General features: G+C 34.6%; 1 protein-coding gene across 5 annotated transcripts in view; it reads right to left on the bottom strand.

The window, feature by feature from the left end:
* Nucleotides 1-26,452, bottom strand: part of PRKD1 (protein kinase D1) — a 333,105-nt gene that overhangs the window by 49,461 nt on the left and 257,192 nt on the right. For 2 of the 5 annotated variants that reach the window (XM_023255617.2, XM_023255621.2), the window contains exons 5-10: nt 18,410-18,433; nt 6,497-6,707; nt 6,240-6,317; nt 3,913-4,159; nt 2,331-2,454; nt 601-678 (exon numbers count right to left, since the gene is read on the bottom strand). In XM_023255617.2, the coding sequence (XP_023111385.2) occupies nt 601-678; nt 2,331-2,454; nt 3,913-4,159; nt 6,240-6,317; nt 6,497-6,707; nt 18,410-18,433 (762 nt within the window). The remainder of the gene's footprint in view (nt 1-600; nt 679-2,330; nt 2,455-3,912; nt 4,160-6,239; nt 6,318-6,496; nt 6,708-18,409; nt 18,434-26,452) is intronic. The other 3 variants (XM_023255619.2, XM_023255618.2, XM_023255620.2) reach the window with 3 other exon arrangements.

The raw sequence follows: 26,452 nt of genomic DNA on the forward strand, positions 1-26,452 counted from the left end.
AAGGAGCAAGTATATGCTGTTTTCACTATGAACTTCTTTCAGAGGCACCTTCTACTGGGTGATACATGTGTGACATCTGTATTATTTCATGTGGGGAGACAAAATGAAAACTGCTGCCAAATGTTTCTCTAGAGGAAAGTGCTCTTTATGAATATCAGCAAAGCATGAAGACATCACATGATGTTTCTTAACCCTCCTGGCAATGTGCTGTGAGGCTATTTATGAAAAAAAAAAAAAAAAAAGCAAAAAATGTTGGATAGAATGGATTTCAAGAATTTTCTTGTCACTTATCTGCTAGGCCTTGAATTTTCTAGTTAAAATATACATATCTAACATATTCAGTTAAGATTCCTTTTCCCCACCACCATCCAATAGGGCCAGAAGCACTCCACAGGGAAATTTGAAACTCACAGATGACTAACTTGGGGTCACAATCTGATTCTCCCCAAATCTGCAAATGTCAGAAAAAAAAATTTCTGTTGGAGCAAGCACAAAATAGTCATGTCTGCTAGATGTATTTCGTATTCCTGATACCCTGACATTCTCATGAGAAGACAAGAGTGGGCAGAAGACTCCAATCAGGGAAAGAGCCACCCTTACCTTATAGTACCTGCTTCCTGTGTCATTTTGAAAGAGGGTAATACATTTGCTATCCAGTCTCCAATAGTGTCGTTTCCGCTGAAACAGAGGTAAGATTCAGGATCGTTAAAAAATTTTTAAAATACTTACAGATTAAAAAATAATACCCAAGATTGATAAAAACATAAACATTTTCCCAATGGGGAGATAAGATCTGGTGGTGGAAAATTCATGGGCTATGGACCAGGAAGATTCACACTTAATTTTAGATTATAGAAGATGACTATTCAGCAAATGTGTGATACATTTCTGCATCTACATCAGAAGGTTAGGAATAATAAAGGAGGTAATATATTAGCTCCCAGTGCAGTGTCTGACACTTAGTACATGCATAGTAAATAATTCTATTTTAAAATTTATTTGACTACTTATAGAGCTAGAGGTGGATTTGTAGTTTGTAATGAAATTAAAAGGGTTAAATATAAGAGCTATAATAAGAGATAATGAGATGTAATATTTATGTATACTCATTATTTCAGAACATAAAGAATGCCAAGCTGAACCAGTCAAATATTTTGGCTTCCATTAGAAATGGAAGAATTCTGAATATTACAGAATAACTAAAGAATATTTTGGAGGATGTCAAGTCTGATTCCATGATATCAATTTAACTAAATCAGGGAAATGCATCAAACTCTACCTTGTCTAAACATCACAACAGATCTAAACTTCTATGATTTGGTGATTAGGTTCTTGTTGAGTCTAGGTATATGTTCTACGATTTTAGGGTATGTATGTGTGTGCATGTGTATCTGTGTATTCATCTTTTTAGACCAAAAAGCCCTAGCAGTGTTCTTGGTCTCATCCACAACTAACCTTAGACCAGTCAAATATACTAGATATATTTTAAATACTGTATACCATGTCTAGGAAGAACTAAAAGATGATATTCAGTTGGATCCCACAATAAGTCATGTAAATCTCTCTCCAGAAGAAAATACTGATATTACAGATAGTGTACTTAGGTTATGGTTGTCTATTTGTTAAAAGAAATAATGGAGATCCTATAGATAGGAGGTGAGGAATAACCACCTATCTCACTACCAGTAAGTGAGAAAGACGCTTATCACCAAATGTCACTTAGTTCAACAAAAATGAAGATCAATTTTTTTCTCTCTTACATACATGCCCAATCTCATTTGCCACCTACTAGAAGAATCTGGAGTAGTGAACACCTCAGACTACATTTAAAAAAATTAAAATATGTTGTCCTTTATCTAATACAGTATAGGATCACTGTATTCCTGAATAGGTTAGTTGTTAAGTGAACACTTAACTAAGGATTTGAAAAGTATATGAATTATCATAGTTTTTTTCTCTCCCTAAAATGCAGTGTTTTTTTTTCTTCAAATTCTGAATCCCAGAGGAGCATTGAGAAAGCACATATTGTCATTTTCATTACTGCTATAAAATGACAGGTATTCATTCAAGTAGTTTGGAGACCATCTCAAGTAATAGAGGTCAATGATTTTGTTTCCCTGAGACTGCTGCCTACATTTTTTTCTAGCTCAGTTGCTTGCTCAACTATATCTGACACCTAGAGAATGTTAATGTGTTCTATCTGATCCTATGCCATGTCTGAGTAGAGGTTTGTTCCTGGTAACTCCCATCCCATGGTCTCGACAAGGCATTAGCAATTCTTCAAATCGAAGCTAGCAAGTAGAGAGTGCATTGCTGGCTGTGGATCTCACCAGTGTGTCTTTGCTGGTATAGTGGACCATCCAGCCTTCTTTCATCACTGTGCTGCTTTTCCTCTTTGTGTGTTTGACAGACTGCACGACTCTCATGAGCGGGATATTGTTGCTTGTTGATGGACTTGAAAAGTCAAAATATTTTGGGAGAAAAATGCTTTTAGATACAGATCTTTTCCTGCATAAAACCTTATTTCAGCTATTGCAGAATGAAAGTCAAAAAACATTCATATCACATTTTTGGTGAAATGTACTGTCAGAATATCATGGTTCAGAATCTGGATTACTCTGAGTGATAGGCATTTTACATGCATACTTTAAAAATTCTGAGGCAGGATAATAATCACCTTAGTCTTTAGGTTGAACTGCATGGTGTTAAGTTTTCGGGTAAACATTAGATTACTGTCTTACTGTACTGAGGCCACCGTATTCAGAACCACACATAAAAGTTTATTTGCTTACTTATTACATATTACAGTCAAAATATTAATTGTGCATAATATCATTTAACATGAATTTGAGTCTGGATAATCTCATAAAAAGTAGAATCTGCTGTTTAAACTCTCTTTTAAATATTTATCATTCATGGAATTATGCTGATCCTTCATCGCTTTCTTTGCCTGTCTGGTCTGTCTCTTCCTGTCTTCTTCTCTACCCCTATGCATAAATGCAAGCACCTTTCCGAATATTCTCCCCATTTTGATACTACAGAAATAAATGTACACCTTCAAAGATAGTTGGGTCATAAGGCTGACATTTTCCAGTAGTTAAAAAATATTTCTTATGCCATTCATTGAAAAAATATAATTATTTTGTTGCTCTACTCCCATGAGCAATTCCAGATTGTCAATAAATATGGCATTTGTAAAACGGACACAAAATTCTGAATACATTTTATAATATAAATCAGAGGCTGAGAAACTTTTTCTGTGAATGACCAGGTATAAACATTTTTAAGTTCTGCAGAATACTTAACTCTGCCATTGTAGTACAAAAGCTGCCATCAACAATATGAATGGTCATGCCTATGTTCCAATAAAACTTCATTTCAAAATAGGCAGCAGCCTGATTGGCCACAGTGTGCTGATCCCTGATATCAAAAATGGGGATTATCTAATAATCAAGAAGCATATAGATTATTAAATCCAAAATATAAAATGTTACATACTTCTGAAGTAAGACAGTAACACAGTAAGATGTAGACATATGTGATATTTGTATTAGGGGTCAGCTTTAAGGCAGATGGTGTCTGTTGAGGTTAGCCCCCGATTTTTGCAGGCCCACACAATGAGCGCTGAATAAACAGTAATTTAGTAGTAAACTTGTGGATGGCAAACATGAGTACTTCTCACATGCAAAAGGAAAGGGATCATAGAAAGAAGCAATGCTAGGAAGAGGATGCAAACTACACTGCTCCAAGGCAATCTGACCTCCTCACTCCACCAGCTCTCCTCTAGTTCAGAGAGCATTCATAAGCAAATCAAGCAAACACTTGAAATTTCTTTTTTGATAGATTAAAATATCAAAGTGTCCTAAAGAGTAAATCCCCCTATTGGACTGAAACTGGGAGTACAGCCCTTACCTGATAGTTCTGTTGGACTCCTCTGGGTCTGGGTCTGGGTCCTGCATTTCCCCGCTGTCATTCTGACACTCTGCCATCACCACCTCGGTGTCTTGAACCATTGCTTCTTCCATGTCATCCATGAGCCCACTGTTCCTTTCACTGTCATTGTCATCACTCCCTTCTTCCATGACCACATCAGACTCTGCCCCAGGGCTAAGCAAATCTGAAAAATTGTTTTGCACCCATGGTGGATAAACCTGAAATCCTACAGTCGGGGTTACGGGAGTTAGGCAATCCTACAACATATCAATTGGAAGCCCTAAAAAATACCTACTTCAAGAATTTATCTTCTCTTTCCCTTTCCTTTTTTTATTTCATAAGTATCTGAACTTATCAGAGGATGAATATATAATTTTACATGCAGATGTTTCTTTTTCATGCCCATAAACCTAAAAAGATGAAAAGTTATGGAGAGCCTTGGCAGGAAGCCAAGGGTGGGATAGAAGCAAACTTCTAGGAAGCAAAGTGATACCAGGAACAAGGGAAGAGGAAACTGATCTATTCAGTAGCACAGCCCTTGTGGGAAAAAGAGATATATGCAAAGATGAGGGAAACTTTCACATCCAAGACTGGGGGTCATTGATTCTGGCTATTCTAGTAACTTGAAGTCATGGATTCCAATACATTAAATTGGCCATATAAGCAGCAGCTTTTAAATACTTAAGATATTTGATATTTGAAGTAATAATGAATCATGTAATTACGCATTTGATGGTAATGCAACAAATTATAATGACAGCTGACCCTTGAACAACATGGATTTGAACTGTGCGGGTCTACTTATACACAGATTTTTTTCATCAATATAGTATTATAAATGTATTTTTCTTCCTTATGATTTTCTTAATAACATTTTTCTCTTGCTTACTTTATTGTAAGAATATAGTATATAATACATATAAATACAAAATATGTGTTAATCAACTATGCTATCATTAAGGCTTCCGGTCAACAGTAGGTTATTAGTTAAGTTTTTGAGGAGTCAAAAGTTATAGTCACGTTTTTGACTGCATGCAGGGGGTCAGTTCAAGGGTCAACTGTACTTACTAATGCAGAATACTTATTTTAAAATTGGAAAATAGACTGATCAGGGACCTTTCTTAGCCTGCCAAGCTCAAAAATTCACATTTTACTAGATTTTTCTGACTGTATGGGAAAATGCAATTTCAAAGTAATCCACAGTATCAAAAACTGCACTGTTTCCCCTTAGTTCCAGTTATCAAGCACATACTGACATTTCCTGGGCCTGAACAAAGTGAATTCTACATGCCACAGAAAGTAGGAAGACTGCCAAGCTTTCCATTTTGGCAGCTAATTCATAAATCTCCAAGGCAGAAACTAGCATAGGAATGCTTTCGAGAGACTTCCCCTCTTCTTCTTCTAGATATATATTTCTTCTAGAGAAGAAAATTCTGGAGCAAATATAACCATTTATTCTTCAGAGTTTTATCAACAAAAATGCTCAATTGTTTCTCTGGTCTTCTGTCACCATTTCTTCCCCAAAGGAATCATAAAACTGATACTAGACTGAAGGTATAAAGCAGTCCACTATCTACAGAAAAAGTTATCCTGGGGTACTAAGTCAAATATTTGCTAAGGCTGCATTAGAAAGACTACCTGGGGAGAAAATGTAAGCTGTTCCTTTAGGATATGGTATTTTTCTTAAGGTGTCCTTCAAAGTCAATTTATGCCATTAGGATTTCCCCAATAGTCCCAACTATTAAACACAATATATATTTTCAATTAGCTGAATTAAAGTTCTTTGTATTGTTATTAAAGATTCAAGTTTACAAGAACACACATAATGGAATTAACTGAGTGGAGGAAGGGATGATTATTTCCTGATGGTCAGTCTCCGATTCTTCCCTCCCTTGACAGACAGGGAAGAAAAATTAATCTCCATCTCAATGCTTGGAATTAAAAGGACAGAGAAAAAGAGACTGAGAGCTATAACTTGCAGGCATTCCAACATTTTCCACATTTTTGAACAAACTAGGACAAGAGTATTAAAAAGAGAGCTGAGAAAGAAACTGTAGACACCCAAGTTTTCAGTACTAGCTGTGCACTGCATAAAAATCAAGCAAAGCTCTTTGGTTTTTGTTTTCTTTTTTATCAAAACTCAATGATGAGTGCTTTTCTACAGTAAAACAGAACAACCTGAGCCCATAATTTACTTTCGGCTGGGTCACAAGTATCTGAACAGAAAAAAGAAGAAATACAGCTAAGTCATCACAGACACACTCCTGAACAGGAAAGAAGCACAGCGTGACTGATCTTTTACCTACCTCCATTAATGGTCACTTCGCCGAGGCAGTTGTTTGGTACTTTGGATGCACAACGTTTGTGACAGTTGAATCTGCAGTCTGATCATAAAGATTTTAAAAGAAAACAAAAACATAGAATTGATAAAAAAGAAAAGTTGTAAAAAGCAAAAACCAAACAAAACAAACAAAAAAACCCCAGTGCCTTCAAATGGCTGAGGATTAATTTCCGGATCAAAGTTTGGCTGGTGACAAATATTTGGTGGCAAGATCATCCTTACCTTTGCATTGCAGGCCCTGCCTAAAAAGCCCCTTGAGAAGCTTCTTGCAGTACTGGCACACTGTGGGCCTGGTGTAGGAGTGGATGACGAATGTGTGTGGCACTTTCACTTTAGACATCAAAATCTTGTCGAGCTGAATTGGTCGTCCAATATATGACTGAGAATTTGACCTCTTTTCTCGACCAATAAATGACTCTGATGGTGACTTTTGCTATATGTTTGAAATACAATAAAGGATAATAATATGTAAGAGATGACTTGATGTAAACACACACACACACACACACACACACACACACACACACACATTTTTTTTTAAGTAGGTTTCATGCCCGGTACACAGTCCAACATGGAGCCCAATACAGGGCTCAAACTCACAACCCTGAGATCAAGACCTGAGCTGAGACAAGAGTCAGACACTTAACCAACTGAGCCACCTAGGCACCCCTAAAAGTATATATGTTTTTAATTGCATTTTGCCTTACTATTTAGCAGTTTGATCCATAAGGAAATGAGAGTAATAAATTAAAACTGTGTTTCTGTTATTTAATGTAATTTATACCTCCTTTATTTCTCTCATTTGACCTACCTTATTTTTAAAAGTCTAAAAAGAAGAGAACTAGAGATCAGAATATTTGAACCTGATTTGTAGGAGTTTGAAAATATTTTTGGCTTTAAAAAAGTAATGTAATTAGTTGTAATACAGAAGTATAAGATTGAAAGCAAATAAAAAATTGTTTTTAACCCCACTACACATGTTATTTGATGGACATTTTCTAAAGTATTACATGCCATGGTTTAAAAAAGGCAAGCAGTTCAGCAAGGTAGAAGATAACAAGTAAATCCCATCTGTCTGCCCTACATAGTACATCACCTGAAAAGTGGTTACAGCTCCTTTGGGTTCCTCAAAGAAAAAATAAATATGGCTTTATGTTATTCCTCAACAATATAAAAGTGAAGGGTTAAAATTATGCTATCATTTTTACAACTGGAAAACAAACTAGTGGACTATATAAGCCACACAAATATGGGTGTTTCTTTATAAGGATATCTCTGTGCACTCTTGTCTCCATTTTAAAATTATTTAATTAGCCCAGTACATAGATTTTTTTCAATTAAATGAATTAAAATTAACTGTGTCTTCTGTTTTTGGACAATTTCATATAGCTCTTGATATCATGGAAATGTACTTGGGAATCATCAGAATAAATGTACTTTGAAATCATCAGAATAAAGGAGGAATTGAATTACTTTTTAATAGTTTTATTATTATTATACATATCATTTATTAAGCTCCTACCTTTAGTAATCATTGTATGAGGAACCTTACAAGATAGGGTTTATTATCAAAAGTTCAGCCATCTAAGCTCATAAAGTTGAAGTATATCCTCTTGAGTCAAAGGCTAGTGAAACTCAAAACATGAGCCTATATTTGTTTGCCTCCAGAGTCCTTATATTATCACCTTACTCAGTCAGCCAGGTTTGGAATGATTACTGACAAGATGAGAAAGAAATCTTATTTACATACACTTTCTAACCATTTCAATGACTATTGGCACCAAAAGGTAACACCATTTATTACCAAATGGAGAAATTTTGATTTGCCAGTTCACTAGCTATAATCAAAAGAAATCTGAGATGAAATTTGTCATAGGGATATTATGTCTACAGTTACATTTGTAATTACAATCCCATAAAGATAAATCCCATAAAGATAACTGTAAAGGATAATTACCCTGGAAAGTTTCAACCCACACAGAGAAGTCTAGGGAGCTTAAAGATAGGCCACAGGTTTGCCAAACCAGAATCATGAATATGAATATACTGAATAAATATCTTCAATGGAATTGAAAAATAATTAAATCCACAGGGTTAGGTCCCAGTTTTTTGTGTCCTTCTTGAGTAACTGTAGCCACCAGGCCAGTTTTAAGCACAGTCTAAAATGAAAATTGATATTTTTCCATAGTTGGAAAGTTTCAACACTCAGAATAAAAGCTGACCTGACATCACACTTTCTTAGCAGACTTAAAATGTTCTCAGACTTGGGAAATCCTATGAAAAGTTGACCAAATCACTCTTCAGCTATTTTCCTTAATCTTAAGGTACCTAATTCTAGGCTGTGTTCCTAGAGTCAGTTTCACAAAGGACTATTTACTATATTGTGACGCAAATTCACTTAGAAGAGCCAGAGGCAATCTGATAAATTGAGTGTTTTCTTGTTATCCAACATGGTAACATTCACTTCAACACTGCCTTAAACTAGAAGTCATTTATTTTATTACCTTCAAGGTAGGACTAAATAAGGAATTTTTAAATGTTACATGAGTTTAAGAAGAAAAGTTTGCTGTCACTATGGTCCACAGACTGTATTACACACATTATTTAGGCAATGGTGAGATTCACACAGCCACATGCGTCCTTGGCACTGAATAACATCTCACAAATTCTATAATTTATAGTGTCAGAAATTAAGACTTTAACAGCACTTAAGATTTAAAAGGAATTTGAGGTTTTAATAGTATTAGTAAAGAGCGCCCTCCTGGTATTCATGACATTTTAAAATTAAAATCAGTTAGCCTCATGACCCAGGAGCTTATGTTGTTTAATTTTACTAGATAACAAACACTCTGGGAAAGGGAGAATGGGAAGGCCTTCAGAAGTTTCGTTTGTACAATTATATTCTATGTTTTTGGAGTGCACACACACACATACACACACACACACACGCACGCGTGCTTTTCCCTACAAGGACGCAAATCTCAGCCAAGACAAAAAAGGAAGATGGGGTCACTATTTGATAATTTTGTAAATGCCTATGAGATATTTATCCACTCTTCAACCAAAATGCAAAACAAGGCCTTTATTGATACATAACAGATTATAAAACAAAAAGCCTATGAAATAAAGCCATGCCCTGTAACACACATTTATCATAGTTTATGGAAATGTTTAAGAACTAACATTTCTGTAATCTTGTTAATAATCCCTTTGAAACTATTTCTAATGATGTGAACACAAACCAAACACTCTTAAGGATTTTCAGAACAGCAATACATTTTTCATTAGTAATTAATATTCAGTTACTATTTTAAGCCAATAAAATGTCATTTTAATTATTAGGTTAAGTTTTATTTGAAGGTATATAGACCGGAAAGCCATAATTACAGTATTTTGTTTGTTGCATCAAGTTAGAGAGTAGGCAAGATTTAGAAATTGGTAATGGTAAAGAAAACAGATGCTTAACAAATTCTCATTGATCTAAAGCCAGCTAACTTGGTCTTTACGAGAACTTCAACATGATTAGACTTCGTGGTGAGTCAAAGTAAAGGGTAATGTTGACTTAAACAACCAGGCTTTTGTGCATATGACACGTTATCATCTAAAATAAAGAGAAATAGTATTGTTTTACTTTTTCCTTAACTTACTTCATTTTATTCTTTTTACTTATTTGTAGAATTGTAATGTGCACAGTCCCTTAGAATTTTAAATAAGATCTTTCTTTGAAGTTAACTTTAGTAAAGAGAAAATTCTTCCTTACCTATCAACACTAGTGAAGATTTTACTAGGTAAACTAAATGGTGTTTAAATTAATTTCCACTGTTACTTGCTGTTCCAGTTTGGCAGCATGTATTTGGTGAACCCGAGCAACCTGCTGAATGATCGTTTTTTATGGGAAAAGGGAGAAAAGGTGAAATGCTCTGGAAAGGGCACAGCTACATTTTGTTTCGTTCTGCTTCACTATTATGTTCAGAGAAAAACATGGCTCAGAACTCACAGAACAGATCTCAAGTTCCCTAAATTATGGCAAGCACATGCAGGAGGGGGTACTTCTAAAAACTTACATTTCCACATCAGCTCTTGATATTATGAACCGTTCTTTTCTAGACTGGAGGAGTTTAGATCAAGTTACAGGTGTGAAACCTTTGTGAGAGCCCCAAGATAACTGCAAAGTATGGTATTGGGGTGTGTGTGTATGGAAATGACTTGACTTGGCAAATTATACTTCATACAAAGTATAAAGACTTCATTTCTGTTTTCAGTGATATATCACATCATGGACAGAAGAGAACAGGAGAGCAGAAAAATGATGAAAGCTGAGTTTTAAAGCCAGTATTAAAGATTACATAAAGGTTACAGAGATTAATTATTTTAAGTTTTGTGAAGTGCCTATAGTATTCTTATGCTAACTGTATTCATTTGAAATTACAGCCAAAGTAAAAACTGTATGTGTTGAACACCTACTTACATGGATAAAATACCCTGCTTTTCTAGAGGCTGAATTTGTTCTGTAACCTGGTATGCTAAATTAATGACTCAGCAAGTTTGGAACGTTCCCAGGAAATGACTGCTTAGATTACATTATGGAAACTCCAACTGCCAGCATGTCTTTAACATTTAACAGGACTCTGAAACCATTTCCCAACAAGGTATATTCTACTTTGCGGTTCAAAATGAGTCCCCTTCATTAGCAAAGCTGGAAAACACAGGGTGGGAAGTTGCCTTTCCTTGTGGTTTGCTTGTTGCCATTTATGTAAAAATCAAACATAAGATTTTGGAAGATAAAGCCACTTTACAAAATGCATGGCTCAAATGAAAACCTCTGTGGTTTTAAAATATTTATATTTATTAAGTAAAATTCACTTCACAGCCTCATATTGGGAATGGATTTGGGGTGACATTAAGCTCCCCTTGAGTCAAAGAGAAACAGAAGACAACACTTTGGCATACACGTTGACATCTTTTTCTGACTTGGACAATCATTGGACAATAAGCTCCTAGGAGAAGGACAGTGACTTAATCATATTTGTCCTCTGTTAATGGAAGAAGTGCCTGGTACATGCTAAACAATAAACATTGCTTGAACTGAACAGAATTAATGTTTTCAAGAAGTAACTGCAAGGAGATAATGGATGCGACATTTCAATAGAGATATTCAAGATACAAACTATTATGTAAGCCTCCTTTTAAATGTAATATTAACTGGGTTGTGACTTTGACATATCTGCTTTACAGGGTTTCAATTTTAAGAGAGTACAGTTGGCTAAGGAAGGCTTTTCACTGCAACTGCTCTCTCTACGTGTCTGCCTGTTCCTCACCCCTGCTTCCATATCCAATGCAAATACCAATCTGTCAGAACTCTTCTGCTCTGGAAAGAGAGGGACAGTAAATTCCAATACTTGTAGGTTGTTAAAAGCAATGGATAGACTGTCAGTATGAGAGATGCAATGGAGAATGGTGGCCAATATAAGAAATTAGAGAGGACAGGTTCAGAATAAAAGGGATGGCCAAACTCATGGATTAGTAATCCACGTGAGTATGTGAGCCCAGTGTTGGTTGACCTCTTCTTAGTTTTTCAAAATCAAAGCAGAAAATCTAGTTGTTTATGAAGTAACTCTATTTCCAAGTGTTGGCAACTCTGAAAAAATTCTGAAACATTGTGCCAGCCAGTCAACTCATTTGAGGAGTAAATCTGGCCCATGGGAATTCCGAGACCTTTAAACAAGACAATGACATAAAACACCTTCTTTAACCATTATATGGGCCAAACTCTTTTCATAGCACTTTACATGCATTAATTCATTGACACTCCATGGCCACTAGTGTTATGATCCCCATTTTACAAATTAATAAACTGAATCATAGGGAAGTTACATCATTTGCCCCTGATCACAGTCTGTCAGTAGCAGAACTATGAATTCATGTAGTCTCACTCCAGGTGATAAATAATGATTCCTCTCTCCTTAGCTCCTCCCAGTTTTCACATTCCCTGGTTTTATGCTAATAGAAAACTAGGAAGTATTTTCTTCCCTTCACTTAAGTCACGATGGTACAATTCTTGGGGGTAAAGTGAGAATAATTAAGTAATAACATGTTCTATATGCCAAAATGCAATGCAAAAATATTGTGAATCTCTTAACCTTGACCTACAGAAGAGACTTTCAACCAGATTGTCTGTGCTCAGAGGATAGCATCTGAGTCATACATGTTTTCTAGCACAAAATGACTAACTTAATAAACAGCTTCTATTGTATAAGCATCACTCAGTTGTCTGCCTGCTTTCTTATTCAGGTGCTGTTCTACTTAAAAGATACAAGCACAACTGTGTGAAAACAGATCCAACCAAACATTAATCCTTTATTTCCGAAGTTTTAACATCTAGTATTTTGGACTATCACTCAAAGAACTGTGCAGAATACCACCTTATGATAGTTCCTACTACTGCCATCAAGATTGATCTATTTAATTTAGCAAGTGTTTCCTGGGGCGAATCCTACCTGAAAACCCAATTCAGATGCTGCCAGACATAGAAAGGCCAGTAAATAAGTCTCTGTGCCCAGTAACTTTAAATCCAATAGAATTTTGGATAAAACATAACTGTTACTATGGACTATCACAATATGTGCTCTTCCTGTCTTTCTGTATACATGGTTCTGCCTTATTCTTTGGATTTCAGTTCATATATCACCTTCTCCAAGAGGCCTCCAGACCATCTAACTTACTGCTCACTCCCCATTCACATTCTGTTACTCTTTGGCACACCATCCTGTCTCCTCCAGAGCCATTACTGCAGCCTGCAATGGTCTTATTTACCTGTTTGCTTATTGTATTTTTATTGTCTCTTTTCATAGAATGTGAGCGCCATGAGGAGAGAATCTTGATGGTTTTGTTCAACACTGTATCACCAACTTCTGGAATACTGTCTCACACAGAGTAAGTGCCCATGTATATGAAGGTTTGAAGAAAAGATAAAACACCCCCATGGTGGAGGAAAAGGGGGTCATTCAGAAAACACTCATGTTTCCATGCCCTGCACTTCACTGAGTAGAGGGAGGGTAGAGCATTTGGTAACTCTCAATCGTTCAGTGCTCTTCTGTTACAATTCTGATTCCCTTGAACTGCCTGCCAAGTATGACAGATAAATGAGTCTGGCCCCTCAGTTGGATACCCTAAATATGTATAGCATAAATAAAAGCTAATCAACACCTTTTCTTAACATTGAAAAAAGTTGCTATAGGGCAGGAAAAAAAAGTGTGCCCTTGCTTAGTGGTGACCAATGCTGTATTTTACAACGGAGAATTCATTTCTTAATGTTTGCTGCGATTTGTGAAAGCTGTCACACTAATAACATAAATACTCTCTTATTAAAAATACAAGGTGGTCTGGAGTTTCTGAGTGCTAAAGTAGTCTTAAAAGTTATATTAACTTTTTTATTGCATCACTCTTTTTAGGTAAACAGAAATGAAGGGTAAAGGAACCTTACTATTTGCTTTAAGTGATCCACTCTTTGCAGGGAAAGCACCAGAACTGTTCAAGAATGGTTGCAAATTACATGTGCTGTTCTTTCAAAATGTCAGTTACCAAAATCCTACAAATCCATGGGATCTTGGAAGAAAGGGGAGACATAACATAAGATTACCTCTCTTTTTACTTGAAGTCAATGTGACCTTAATGCCTTACACTCTAAAGCTACACAATAAAAAAGGAGCATTTCCACTGAAGAAGAAAATATTTTTGGATGTCAACAGCTTCTGCTTTGGGGCTTCAAATGTCAGAGTTGGTCTACACATAGAAAGTGAATCAGAAGGTAAACAGATTATGTGGAAAAAACAAGAATAGTAATGTTAGGAACGTATATTCCCATAGTATCTGACCTTGCCTAAGTTGACAAGAGTGTGGTCTGGGTCTATGAACTCATAGGAGAATGGAATGAAATAATCTGGAAAGAGGCTGTCCCATTGATTACTGACTTAAAGACACCAAGGAAAAGCTGGAAAAGCACGCCATAAACACAATCCAAGGCTACAAAGGTTAGAGCCTCTCCCTTCAAAAGTAAGTGTAACTTAAGGGCTCACAAAGATAATTTTATGGTATTTTATAGAATCTTAACCTATAACAATGAATGGTAAATGCATAGCACCGTGTGTCTATGTATGTGCATCTGAAATAACATGGTAGAATCAAAGATTAGATTTTAATGTAACTCAGTTAAAAAAGAGAGAAGAATAAGACAAGGCTTTTTCCTTATCAATTTTGAGTTTAAAAATATAGGAAAGCACTCCCTCAATAAAATTATACCACTCGGTGATATTTTCAGTGTACAGCTACAGAGAAATAATCACCAAAAACTAGGCTATTTGGAGAAAGAAGTATGTGTATTTGCTCATAACTTCTGGACATTGTTTCATCTTGCATTAATGATTAAAATGGCAATACTTCCATTCTTCTTGAGAAGGGAGAGAGGCATTCATTGGATCAAACAGAACCAGGTATCAGAAAACCATGCCTAATGAATCACGTAAAATCATGTAGCTAAATATTTCTGAGAACACAGGTAAATATTTTAGAAGCTGAATTATTTCTCAAGCTTCTGGAAGTCTAATTTAAAATACCAATTCCAATATTCCACTTTCTTCACACCTCATTATTATTTGTTCTAGACAAGCCTTCAATTCTTTTTTTTTGGGGGGGGGGAGGGGTGAAACATTCCTGAGAACAGTAATCTTTTTTTTTTCTTTTTCTTTTCCCCATAGTACTCAGCTAAGAGCTCACTAGGACCTCAGTAGTCATGATTGGTCAGGAAGTAAATTAGAAGGGACTGAAATTTGTTCAGGTCTGGCATGACATTAGCCTAAGCAAATGCCTGTTATTGATAACATGGGGTGGGGGGCTGTTTTGCATCTTAAGGTAGAGAGCAGTGTTTTCTGTTTTAAGGCATGGCTTGTAGGGAGTGTTAGGAAAGCCATGGTCCCTTTTCTGAGGGGAACATAGGTCCTTTAGAGCCTGCTTTAAAGACCTATTAGTTCCCAAGACCTATATGTTTATAAGTGTGGGCAACTGGTAAATTCCCCCCTCCTCCAGGGGAGTTCATGAAGAACTCTCATGCAGTGTTTACAGTTAGAGTTACACATCTGGAAGTTTTTGTTCAGAGCATGAATTAATAATGTACATATAATAAGCCAGACACATTGAATGAAATCAGGTAACAGCTGATTAGTAACACATCAAGTAGACCACACACTCTTAATTTTACTGAAGGCCTCCTTCCTGACAAACCCACGCCTGCACATACTTTTCTAACTTTCGGGAAGTACAGACATACGTGCTGCTTGAAGAATTCTTGGATGTCTTTCCTCATTGAACATATACACTACCCAGGGCTGAATCTGAAGAAATAGTTTACACAATCATCAAAAGAAATCTTGCAATATCTGGCAAATGTACTGCATGGATGTGATGGTGTGGTGTATATTTAAATGGAAAAATGACTTTTTAATTCAGATGAATCACCACAATTCCTGGAACTCCAGAACACAAGAGTAGTAACAATTAAAATCTCTTATTTCTTGATAGACTTCTGCTACTTTGGAAAATATCCTGGGAAATATTCATTTGGCCAGCAATATCATCATAGTTTCATTCAGGATTAGAAATAGTTTTTTTCATTATTTGCTCATTTGAAAATAATATACCTCGGCTATTTTAAAGTGTATCAGAATCATATGCAGTTATAGATAGATAATGCAATACTGGTATTCTCTTGTCTTCCTTTTTTTTGTTTTTTGTTTTTTTTTTAAATGAACAAAAACAGTAACTGAATGAGTCATTTCTGGGGGAGATTTTCTAGGAAACTATGCAGGCAAGAGTTCCTTTTAATATAATGCTTGTCTTAATTAAGTGTGAGTCAGTAAACTTTATGAAAATAATAGCAGTTTATGCCAAATTATTATTTAGAAAATATGCACCATTAATATTAATAACAAGTTAAAATCAATACTGTCTAACTTTCATAAAAACTAGAGGATGCAAAAAGTGAGAATATAAGACAAACACAGGAAAAGCTTCTGGAATGAGCAATTTATTTCCTAATGATTTCTACAAAGCAGTCTGAATATTAGGAGTTACCAAAAACACTAGACTAGAAGCATTTAATTTCAGCAAAAATAAATTCTCTAAAGAGCCCCTTAACTTTAAAGCTATAATAGTAAATACTTCCTTATATACATTTAAAAATAATTTTTAAAATTTCAATAAAGTTCTTAAATAAAAAAAAAACATTCCATAAGACCTAACGTATCTTAAAAACACTATATCAATTATATCCTCTGGTTGCAAAGAACACCAATGTCTTACGTTCTCCTTCATTTTCTACCTTGACTTAAGCTCCTTTACTTCAGGAAAAAAAATATTCTCTTCAATCATTTGACAAAAATATTATGTTGAATTTGGCCATATTGATTTATTCTAAACAGTCTCTATATAGTAAGAAAATGAATGAAAATATGTCTCTCACTGTTAAAATAACTGTGGGAAAAGATGTCAAAAACACATAAAACTGAAAGTATACTTCCATCATAGATTAATAGAAAGAGAATTAATCATATATAAAGATTCTAAGCAACCAATAAGCAACTCAGTAGAAAAAGAGACAGGTAACTAACCATAGGTAAAATACAAATGGCCAATAAATATATGAAAAACTATTTATCCTCCAATAAGTAAATAATATTTAGGCATAGAGATTTTTTACCTATCAAGTCAGTAAAAAAAATTTTTTTTAAGTTTAAAATAGGAATCAAATCTATTGTTGGGAAGATAAAGCAATAGAAACTTTTATACACTGTAGTTAGCAGGGTTATAAATTTAAACTTTTACAACTTTTTGAAGAACTATTTGGCAAAAAATTGTATATATTTTTCAGTCCATTTGGCTTCCAAGAAGATAATCTACTAGATCCATTCAAAGATGCTGATCGAGAAACCTACTAACACTTTTATAAATGTATAACAAAAAAACACAAAGAGGCTTATTTCAGCAATGTTTAAAATTAAAAAAAAAAGAAGAAAACAAACTAATCAGTAGGAGAGATTAAGAAAATTAATATCATATATCATTGCAATATAATACCAGGAAGATTTTACAAAGACATATAAGGAATGTTGTGCCCTAGGATGATTTTTCCAAACATACAAATTTATTATTATTGAAGTAAATTTCTTCATTTTATATTCTAAGGATCAAGATAACTTGATTTCTTAATTTTATTTAACCTCATACATGTTCTGGTTGTGTTTTCATTAGCTTCTTTTGTTATAGTTACCTTAACAAGACCATGTAAGAATGGACACTAATAATGGTATTTGAAACATAGTCTCATAAAGAAAAATAACAATGTCAACTCTCAATTTGCCACAAGTACAGAAATAAAGAAAACTAACTATTAATAAACAATACATCAAAACAAGTTATCACAATAAAAGCACTGTTATATACTCAGCTTTAACATTTAATTTAAATGCCTTTCCTCCATATTCAGGCTATCAATTGCTTAAGATAAATAAAAAGCCTATTTTGGAGAGGGGTTTACTTAAAATCTCTAAGAAGGAAATTTGTGAATTTTCCAAATATAATTTCTTCATGGACTGAGACCTCGATATACCCACTTGCATACCATCTTTTTAAAAACTAATTAAATAGACTGTGATAATACATTAATAATTAAAAGCTCCTTTCTTTAAAAAGTTACATTCATCTTCAGGCAGTCCTTGTTTTATGTTTTACCATGCCAATTAAAACTGTGTATAAACATATTGGGATGGTGGCCTCAACTTGCATGGTTTTGTGGTACCCTGTCTTCAGGATACAATTCCAATATGCAAGCATTTCAGTTAACATGCTGCTGGGTAAAGTGTGTTCTGACTGTATTCTGTTCTATTCTCATCCCATCTTGTCAGCTTCATAGAAAGACCAATGGGGTTTCTGCAGTTCAATAGGCTGGATTCTGAGCCAAATTCTGATCTGATTATTCTCATAGGGTCAATACCAATAATTGTCTGAGGTCAACCTATTAGTATAATGTTGTTTTACAAAAGATGGTGAAGCATATTCCTATTGCCAGGTAGAATTAGTACCTACCTCAAAACCAGGACTCACAGGAGACTGAAACATGAAGTTGTAAGGGCAAAAAGCAGGCAAAGGTGCAGAAAAAAGGGGAAGAAAGACAAGAAAATGATGTTATTTGAAGAAAGCGATGCATGTTATCAATAATGTTTTATACAGGTGCATTTTCAAGCAAAATGTTACACTAATCAGTCTTTATGGCCACAAACACACCTGAGTTAGAAATAAGTTTTAACATTTAAATGGAACTATAGACACTAAGACGGCAAAAACACAGTTTACAGTTAAGAGTTGGTAGAGGTTAAAAAAAAAATCTACTTGTTATGGTGTCAATGATGAAAGACAGCTCTTTCACCTTGTTGAAAATAAATTATAGTCAGAATGAAGCATTTTTGACCTTTACGTGAAAGATTAGATTTTCTTCACAATAATTCATCCTCTCAATGGCAAAAGAATGAAAAAGGTCATCAAAGTAATCAAATGTTACGTAGTTGTTATCTGCCTGCAGGCAAGAATAAGCTGATGAATAATCAGTATTAGTAGTTTACAAACCTGGAAAGTCCAACAGTGGGTTAGAGTTTTAGTGAGAGAAATATACCTACAGTTGATTCTTTGCTCATTTTACAGTCTTTGTTGCATATTACTGTTTTATGTCTGATTTCGCTCAAGGTTGAAGTAGAAATCAAAGTAGAAAGATTATTCTGAAATTTTTTTTTAAAAAGAGTATCAATGAAAAATGTAAAAAACCTCTTGGTTAAGTGGACAATACATATCTATATTTATACTGAATATCATATTCTTTCTATCCCAAATCAAAGCTAAAATATACCTGACACTTTTTGTTTTTTGGTTTTTTTTAATTTTTTTTTAACGTTTATTTATTTTTGAGACAGAGGAAGACAGAGCATGAACGGGGGAGGGTCAGAGAGAGGGAGACACAGAACCTGAAACAGGCTCCAGGCTCTGAGCTGTCAGCACAGAGCCCGACACGGGGCTCAAACTCATAGACCGCGAGATCATGACCTGAGCCGAAGTCGGCCGCTTAACCGACTGAGCCACCCAGGTGCCCCTACCTGACTCTTTTTCTTAACAAAAATGCATGGCTGTTGTTCTCAGAACCCCCATCCTATTCTGCAATGTACAATCTGCAATCAGAGACATTGAGAAGTGGTGTACATTTAGAGGTTCTGCCAAGATTGTTACCCATTGATACTTGCTACATTTCTGGATTGACATGAAGCATGTGCAGAATTCAGGGTAAACAACTGCCCATGTGAACATATCCAAACATGACTTTTGAGGATGTCGGGTAGGAAGACCTTCCTTTGCCCTATGGTCCCTCTATCTAGACTTAGAAGCAAATTGACATGAGACAGATTAACACAAGAAAATCAAATTTAATAGGTGTATGCACAGGGAATCAGCATAGATATGAAATTCCAAAGACAATGAGGCAACACGAAGGTTATATGAGCTAAGGAGAGGAGTAGGGTCTGAGGATATGGAGGGGAAGAAGGTCATTAGCAAGAAGGTGAAAGGAGATGTTTAGAAAAACAAGGTTGCCCCATCTTGTAGATAAGTTCCTTAGGTAAGGGGGAGTTTCTATTAATAGTTGCTTCCCATTAAAGCTCTCCTTTCCAATGTAAATTCAGGCACTCTTAGGGGAGGCAGAGAGCTTTTCCTGCATCTCCTGGGTTTTGATTGCTTTTAATTAAAAAAAATCTTTGCATCAAAGTGGCCCATTGTGGGGCAGCCTGCCCTAGGCCCCTACAAGGAAATATAACCCTGCTTGTGTGTGCTTTTATGGAACATTGTCATAAGAGGTGGCAAAGCTTTCTCTTTCTCAAGTTTCCAAAATAAGGTATTATCCTTATCATAAATATATTCGATATATAAAGCTGATGATTTTCCTCCAATTTGAAAGTCCTGAATACCTTTACTCTGGGCTCTCATCAGAATTGAGTTTTAGCTGAGTGCTACTCAGCTCATATTTGAAGATGATCTATGCAATATACATTCACTTATTCCTCTAAGTTACCATTTCTCAAAGTGTATCCCCCCCCAGGATATCCCCAGGTTTTATGAGAAAAAGGGGTTCTATATTTGAGTCAGTATAGGAACACTGTTTTCATTATCCCAAGACTCTGACGCCCATAATTATGCTTCCTAAATATTACCACGTCCAATACGTAGACAGACCATGAAGCACTTTCCAGTGATCATTTGATCAGGAAATGTTTTTTTTTGCAGAATATTTGATAGGGCCATTACTTTGAAGAAAATATTTTGGGAACACACAGCTCTTTCCCCCTTGCTAGCAAGTTAGAATCACCAGAAATGTCTGGTGATAAAGATAAAAGATAGAGCCACCTATTACTTTAGTAGTTGATTGTAATATTATACTATAGTTTTGTTTTTATTTTTGTTTCCCTTGAAGGAAGATCACAAGAATTACAGTTTTTCATCTGTAATGAAAACTACTGTAGAAAACAATGTTAACTATGCAAATAGGCATATTAGGATAATGTGGCATACTACTTTTCATTTAGCACCCAAAGAAGCTGTTTCCCATTATTAAATAATTCCTGTACCCCATTTTCATTAACTGATAGGAATTTCAGAAAAAATTAACTATTAATTATTCTGATATAATATTTTATTTCTCACATGACCTGTGATGAAGAAACCTAATAACTTTATAACTCATGATTTTTTTTGTTTCTAGCTTTTAGCTATTATGAATAAAGTTACAAACATGCTTCCAACAATATCATTCACATTGGCACCCCCTCAAAATAAAATACTTAGGTATAAATCTAAACAGTTATGTATAAGATCTGCTTGAGGAAAACTATAAAAATTTGATGAAAGAAGTAAAATAAGAACTAAATAATGGAGAAACATTCCATGTTCATGGACAGGAAAATTTAATATTGTCAAGCTGTCAGTTCTTCTCGATCTATAGATTTAATGCAATCTCAATCAAAATCCTAGCAACTTATTTTATGGATGTCAATAAACTGATTCTAAAATTTAGGAGGAAAGGAAAAAAAAAAACAGAATAGCCAACATAATATTGAAGGAAAAGAACAGAATTGGAGGACTGATGCTACCTGACTTCAAGACTTACTATAAAGCTACAATAATCAAAACAGTGTGTTACTGGTGAAGAAGAGACAAGTATCATATGACTTCACTCATATGTGGAATTTAAGATACAAAACAGAGAACATGAGGGAAGGAAAGCAAAAATAATATAAAAACAGGGAGGGGGACAAACCATAAGAGACTATTAAATACAGAGAACAAGCAGAGGGTTGCTGGAGGGGTTTTTTTGGGGGGTGGGCTAAATGGGTAAGGGGCATTAAGGACACTTGTTGGGGTGAGCACTGGGTGTTACTACAGGGGATAAATCATTGGATTCCACTCCTGAAATCATTATTGCACTATATGCTAATTTGCATGTAAATTTAAAAAAATAAATAAAATAATAAAAATAAAAATAAAATCTTAAAAAAAAAAGAAGAGACAAATAGATCAATGTATCAGATTAGTGTGCCCCAAAACAGACCTTCATAAATATCAACTGATCTCTGACAAAAAAACAAAGGCAATACAATATACAAAGATCCCTCAACAAACGGCACTAGAAGAACTAAACATTAACATGCAAAAAATTAATGTAGATACATACCTTACATACTTTAGTAAAAATTAACTCTAAATGGACCACAGACCTTAATGTAAAGTACAATACTATGACATTCCTAAAAGATAACAAAGGATAAAAACCTACATGGCTTTGGATATGGTGATAGCTTTTTAGAAATAAAATCAAAGGCACAATTCATGAAAGAAACATCTGATAAACTGAACTTCATTAAAATTAAAAAAATACTTCTGTTCTGCAAAACACATTGCTAAGAGAATTAGAAGACCAGCCACAGACTGGGAGGAAATATTTGTAAAATATTTGCAAAAGATAGATCTAATAAAGGATTATTATCTAAAATATACAAAGAACTCTTAAAACTCAACAATAAGAAAACAACTGAATTTTAAAAATGGGCCAAAAACCTTAAAAGACACCTCACTAAAGAAGACAGTGCCTGGGTGGCTCAGTCAGTAGAGCATGAGACTCCTGATCTTGGGATTTTAAATTGGAGGCCCACATTGGGTATGGATATTACTTAAAAACAAAAATATTTAAGCAACAACAAAAGAAGATACAAGCAGACAGCAAATAAGCATATGAAAGAAGCTCTACATCATATGTCATCAGGAAAATGCAAATTAAAACAATGAAATACCACCATATACCTATCAGAATGGCCAAAATCCAGAACACTAGTAACACCAAATGCTAATAAGGACAAGGAGCAATAGGGACTCTCATCCATTGCTGGTGGGAATGCAAAATAGTACAGCCACTTTGAAGACAGTTTGATGGTTTCTTAAAAAACCTAACATACTCTTACCTTATAATCTAGCAATCAAACTTTATGATACTCAGAAGAGTTAAAAAAAACTTTTGTCTACATAAAAACCTGTACATGGATGTTTATAGTAGCCTATTCATAACTGCTCAAAATTGGAGGCAGCCAAGATGTCCTGCGGATAAATAACCTGTGGACACCTAGACAATGGATATTATTCCATGCTAAGAGGAAAGAGTTGTCAGGCCATGAAAAGATATGGAGGAAACTTAAATGCTTATCACTAAGTAAAAGAACCCAATCTGGAAAGGGTACATACTGTATGATTCCAACTAGAAGACATTCTGGAAAAGGCAAAGCTATGGAGAAAGTAAAAAGATCACTGGTTAGCAGGACTGGGTGAAAGGGAAGAGGGAAAACAGCTGGAGCACAGAGGATTTTTAGGGCAGTGAAAACACTTTGCATGATACCATAATGATGAGTACATCATTATACATTTGCCCAAATCCACAGAATGTACAAGGCTGAACCCTAAAATGGGACTTTAGGTGATTATGATGTGTCAGTGTAGACTCATCAGTATTAACAAAACTACTGCTCTGGCAAGTAATGCTGATAACAGGGGCAGGGAGGCGGGGGTGTAACAATGCATGGGCTGGGGCAGGTGGTATATGGGAAATCTTTGTACCTTCTTTTCAATTTTGCTGAGAACCTAAAATTGCTCGAAAAAATGAGGTCTAAAAAAATGAAAAAGCAAGAAATAAAAAAAAATGCTTGTACATATCTTTCTATATATGCCTATACACATTTCTGCTGAATATAAACCAAGGAGTAGAACTGTGGATTCACATGTTACTCATATGTTCAGATTTAGCAGATAAATGCCAACCATTTTTCCAAAGTTGTTGAACCAATTTATATTCACAGTAGTAGTGTATGAGAGTTCCAGTTGCTTAATATCTTCATCGATACTTGTTATTATCAGTTTTATTTTTAATGTTAGACATTCTGGTATAGAGATATTTCACTGTAGATTAACTTTAGACTACTTAATAACTAATGATGCAAAGGACATTTTTATGTTTATTGATTATGTTCTTTTATAAAGTGCTGTTAAAACAAATATTTTTGCCTATACCTTAAATGGGGTTGTCTGTCTTCTAAATTTTTATAGATGTTCTTTATATATTCCTTATATATTTATATATATGCATCTTTTACAATATACATATGTTGAAAATATCTTCTTCCATTCAGTGACTTGCTTTCCGTTCAATGGTATTTTTTGCTGCAAACAATTTCTGAATTTTAAAGATGTCTAATTTATCACTTTTTCCCTTTGACATCAGTGATGTGAGTCCTGTTTAAAAAGGCTTTCCCAACTCCAAGTTCTTGTAGATACCCTTCTCTGTTAGCTCCTAGAAGCTCCCAGTGCACCATGAATTGATTTTGTATGTGGTATAAAGTAGGATCAAGATTCATGTTTTCCATACAGATATCCAATTGGTCCTAGAAATATTTGTTGAAAAGATCAGCCTTTTTTCATAGCAGTGATATTCTTGTCAGAAATCAGTTGGCTTTGTCTATATATGTAGTTTCTCAACTCTCTTTGTTCTGTTTGATTGGTTTATTGTTCTCTTGTTGCATAACACCACATTATTTTTTGATACTCAGACCTTGTATAATCTACACTGTCTTAAGGTCGCTTTATAATATGTTTGGAAATTTTCCAGCTTGATTCTACCTCAGGAGTTCTCAACGCCAGCATGACTGACATTTGGTGCCACTTTGTTGTGGGGGCCATCCTGTGCACTGATCTCTGCGATTTCCTTCTAAGACATTGGTCCCTTAAATCCTAATTGCTTTGGTTGCTTTTGGGCACCTCCAAATATTTTGTTCTGTTCTCTTCTGCTATATTTTATTCAGCTTGTATAATTGTCCCTTGTAGAACAGTTGATCAGATACAAGCTTCTTCATAGCTAGGAGCAGAAGTTCTGAAAGAGATTATTTCACTTTTTGCCTAAGATTAAGTCTTGTATAACACGGTTTCAACTGATTTTGATTTTTCCCAAATACTACAAGAACATTTGTAAATAAAAATAAAAAGATGAATAAAGCATAGAGAAATAATAGGATTATTTAATCCTGACTTCTCTTTTGCAATTTTCTTAAGACTATAAAATTAATATGGTCTTAATAAGTATACTTATAGTATATAGTATATACTATATATATATAATATAATATATATGATACATATATATACATATACACATAATATATAATATATATAATACATATCATACATAATATATATAATATATATAATACATATAATACATAACATATATAATACAATAATATAATACAACATATTAATGTATCCTACCCAAGGACCTACTGAGTTTTTGTCATTTCCTTCTAATGCTGGTGATGGTGTGCAGAGAGGTATACACCCCTGCTGAGCTGTTATACCATAAATTGACTTCATTTTGGGTCTTCTTAAAAGATGGACTGCTTTATGGTTGGTATAATGAATACCGTTTACTGCCAAAATTGATGATAGATAAAGCCTATCATATGATTTATGTTGTTATGCTCGTTTTCTAGCTTAGTGGCATTATGGAAATCTGAGATTCAATTTAGGTGCCAAAAATGAATAAATTAATAGAATTATCAGTGTCTTAATCTGTATGTGAAATGGTGATTTTATAGTCAAAATAAGTCATCAAGCATGGATAGGAGAAACATTTTCTTACATTTGAGAGAAAATCTATAGACTTGTCATGGCAGGCTTGCAATATGGGTGATATAATGAGATTAATAAGCAGTGTCATCTTTATCTTGGTCATCATCTTTTTTGGAAATGGAAAAATATCCCTTATGGTATACAGAACTAAAAGGTTTTACTACTATTGACATAATATTTCTTTTGATTAGGCATTCACTCTAAATTTTAAACTGTAATTACTGACCTTTTCTGCCTTGCCCAGGGATAAAGAGGGACATATTCACTGTACTCCAACATGCCTGGGTACAGCGGGGTGGCTTTGTTCCTACATAAAGTAAGTAGCCAAGGCATGACCATGACCCAAGGCAACTGGAAAATACGTGCCCTCCTCAAAGCAGGCCAGTATTTCTTCCTTTCTCAGGTATTGGATAAAACAAAAGATAAAGAGGTATCCTATGAAGGCACAAAAAGCTTTGACACATGTAAAACATGACTTTCAGAGCCAGGATGTCAAATAGTATCACAAACATTATTTCCACGGGCATTTCTTATTTAATGGCTACCCGTTGGGCATTTTACACAAGTTTACGAAAGTTTAGGATAACAACATTTTTCAAAGTATTTTATGGCCCCAATATTTTCTCACCTCACAAATATCTGATTTGATCACAATTATACCAGCATTCTTGACAGACATCGTTGAAATTTGATTTTTAAAAATATATATTAAAAAAAACATTTTAAGCATTCTACTATAAAAATTTCCATTCAGCAATAAAGCAGTAGTAAGTTTCAACATTTCATGTAAAACATAACTTTTGATCAACTAATTCAAATGATGAAATAATTTAATTTGGCTAAATAAAGCAATTAAATAATTTGATTTAAAAA

This window comes from Felis catus, chromosome B3 (assembly GCF_018350175.1).
Source record: "Felis catus isolate Fca126 chromosome B3, F.catus_Fca126_mat1.0, whole genome shotgun sequence".
NCBI classification, from domain to species: domain Eukaryota; kingdom Metazoa; phylum Chordata; class Mammalia; order Carnivora; family Felidae; genus Felis; species Felis catus.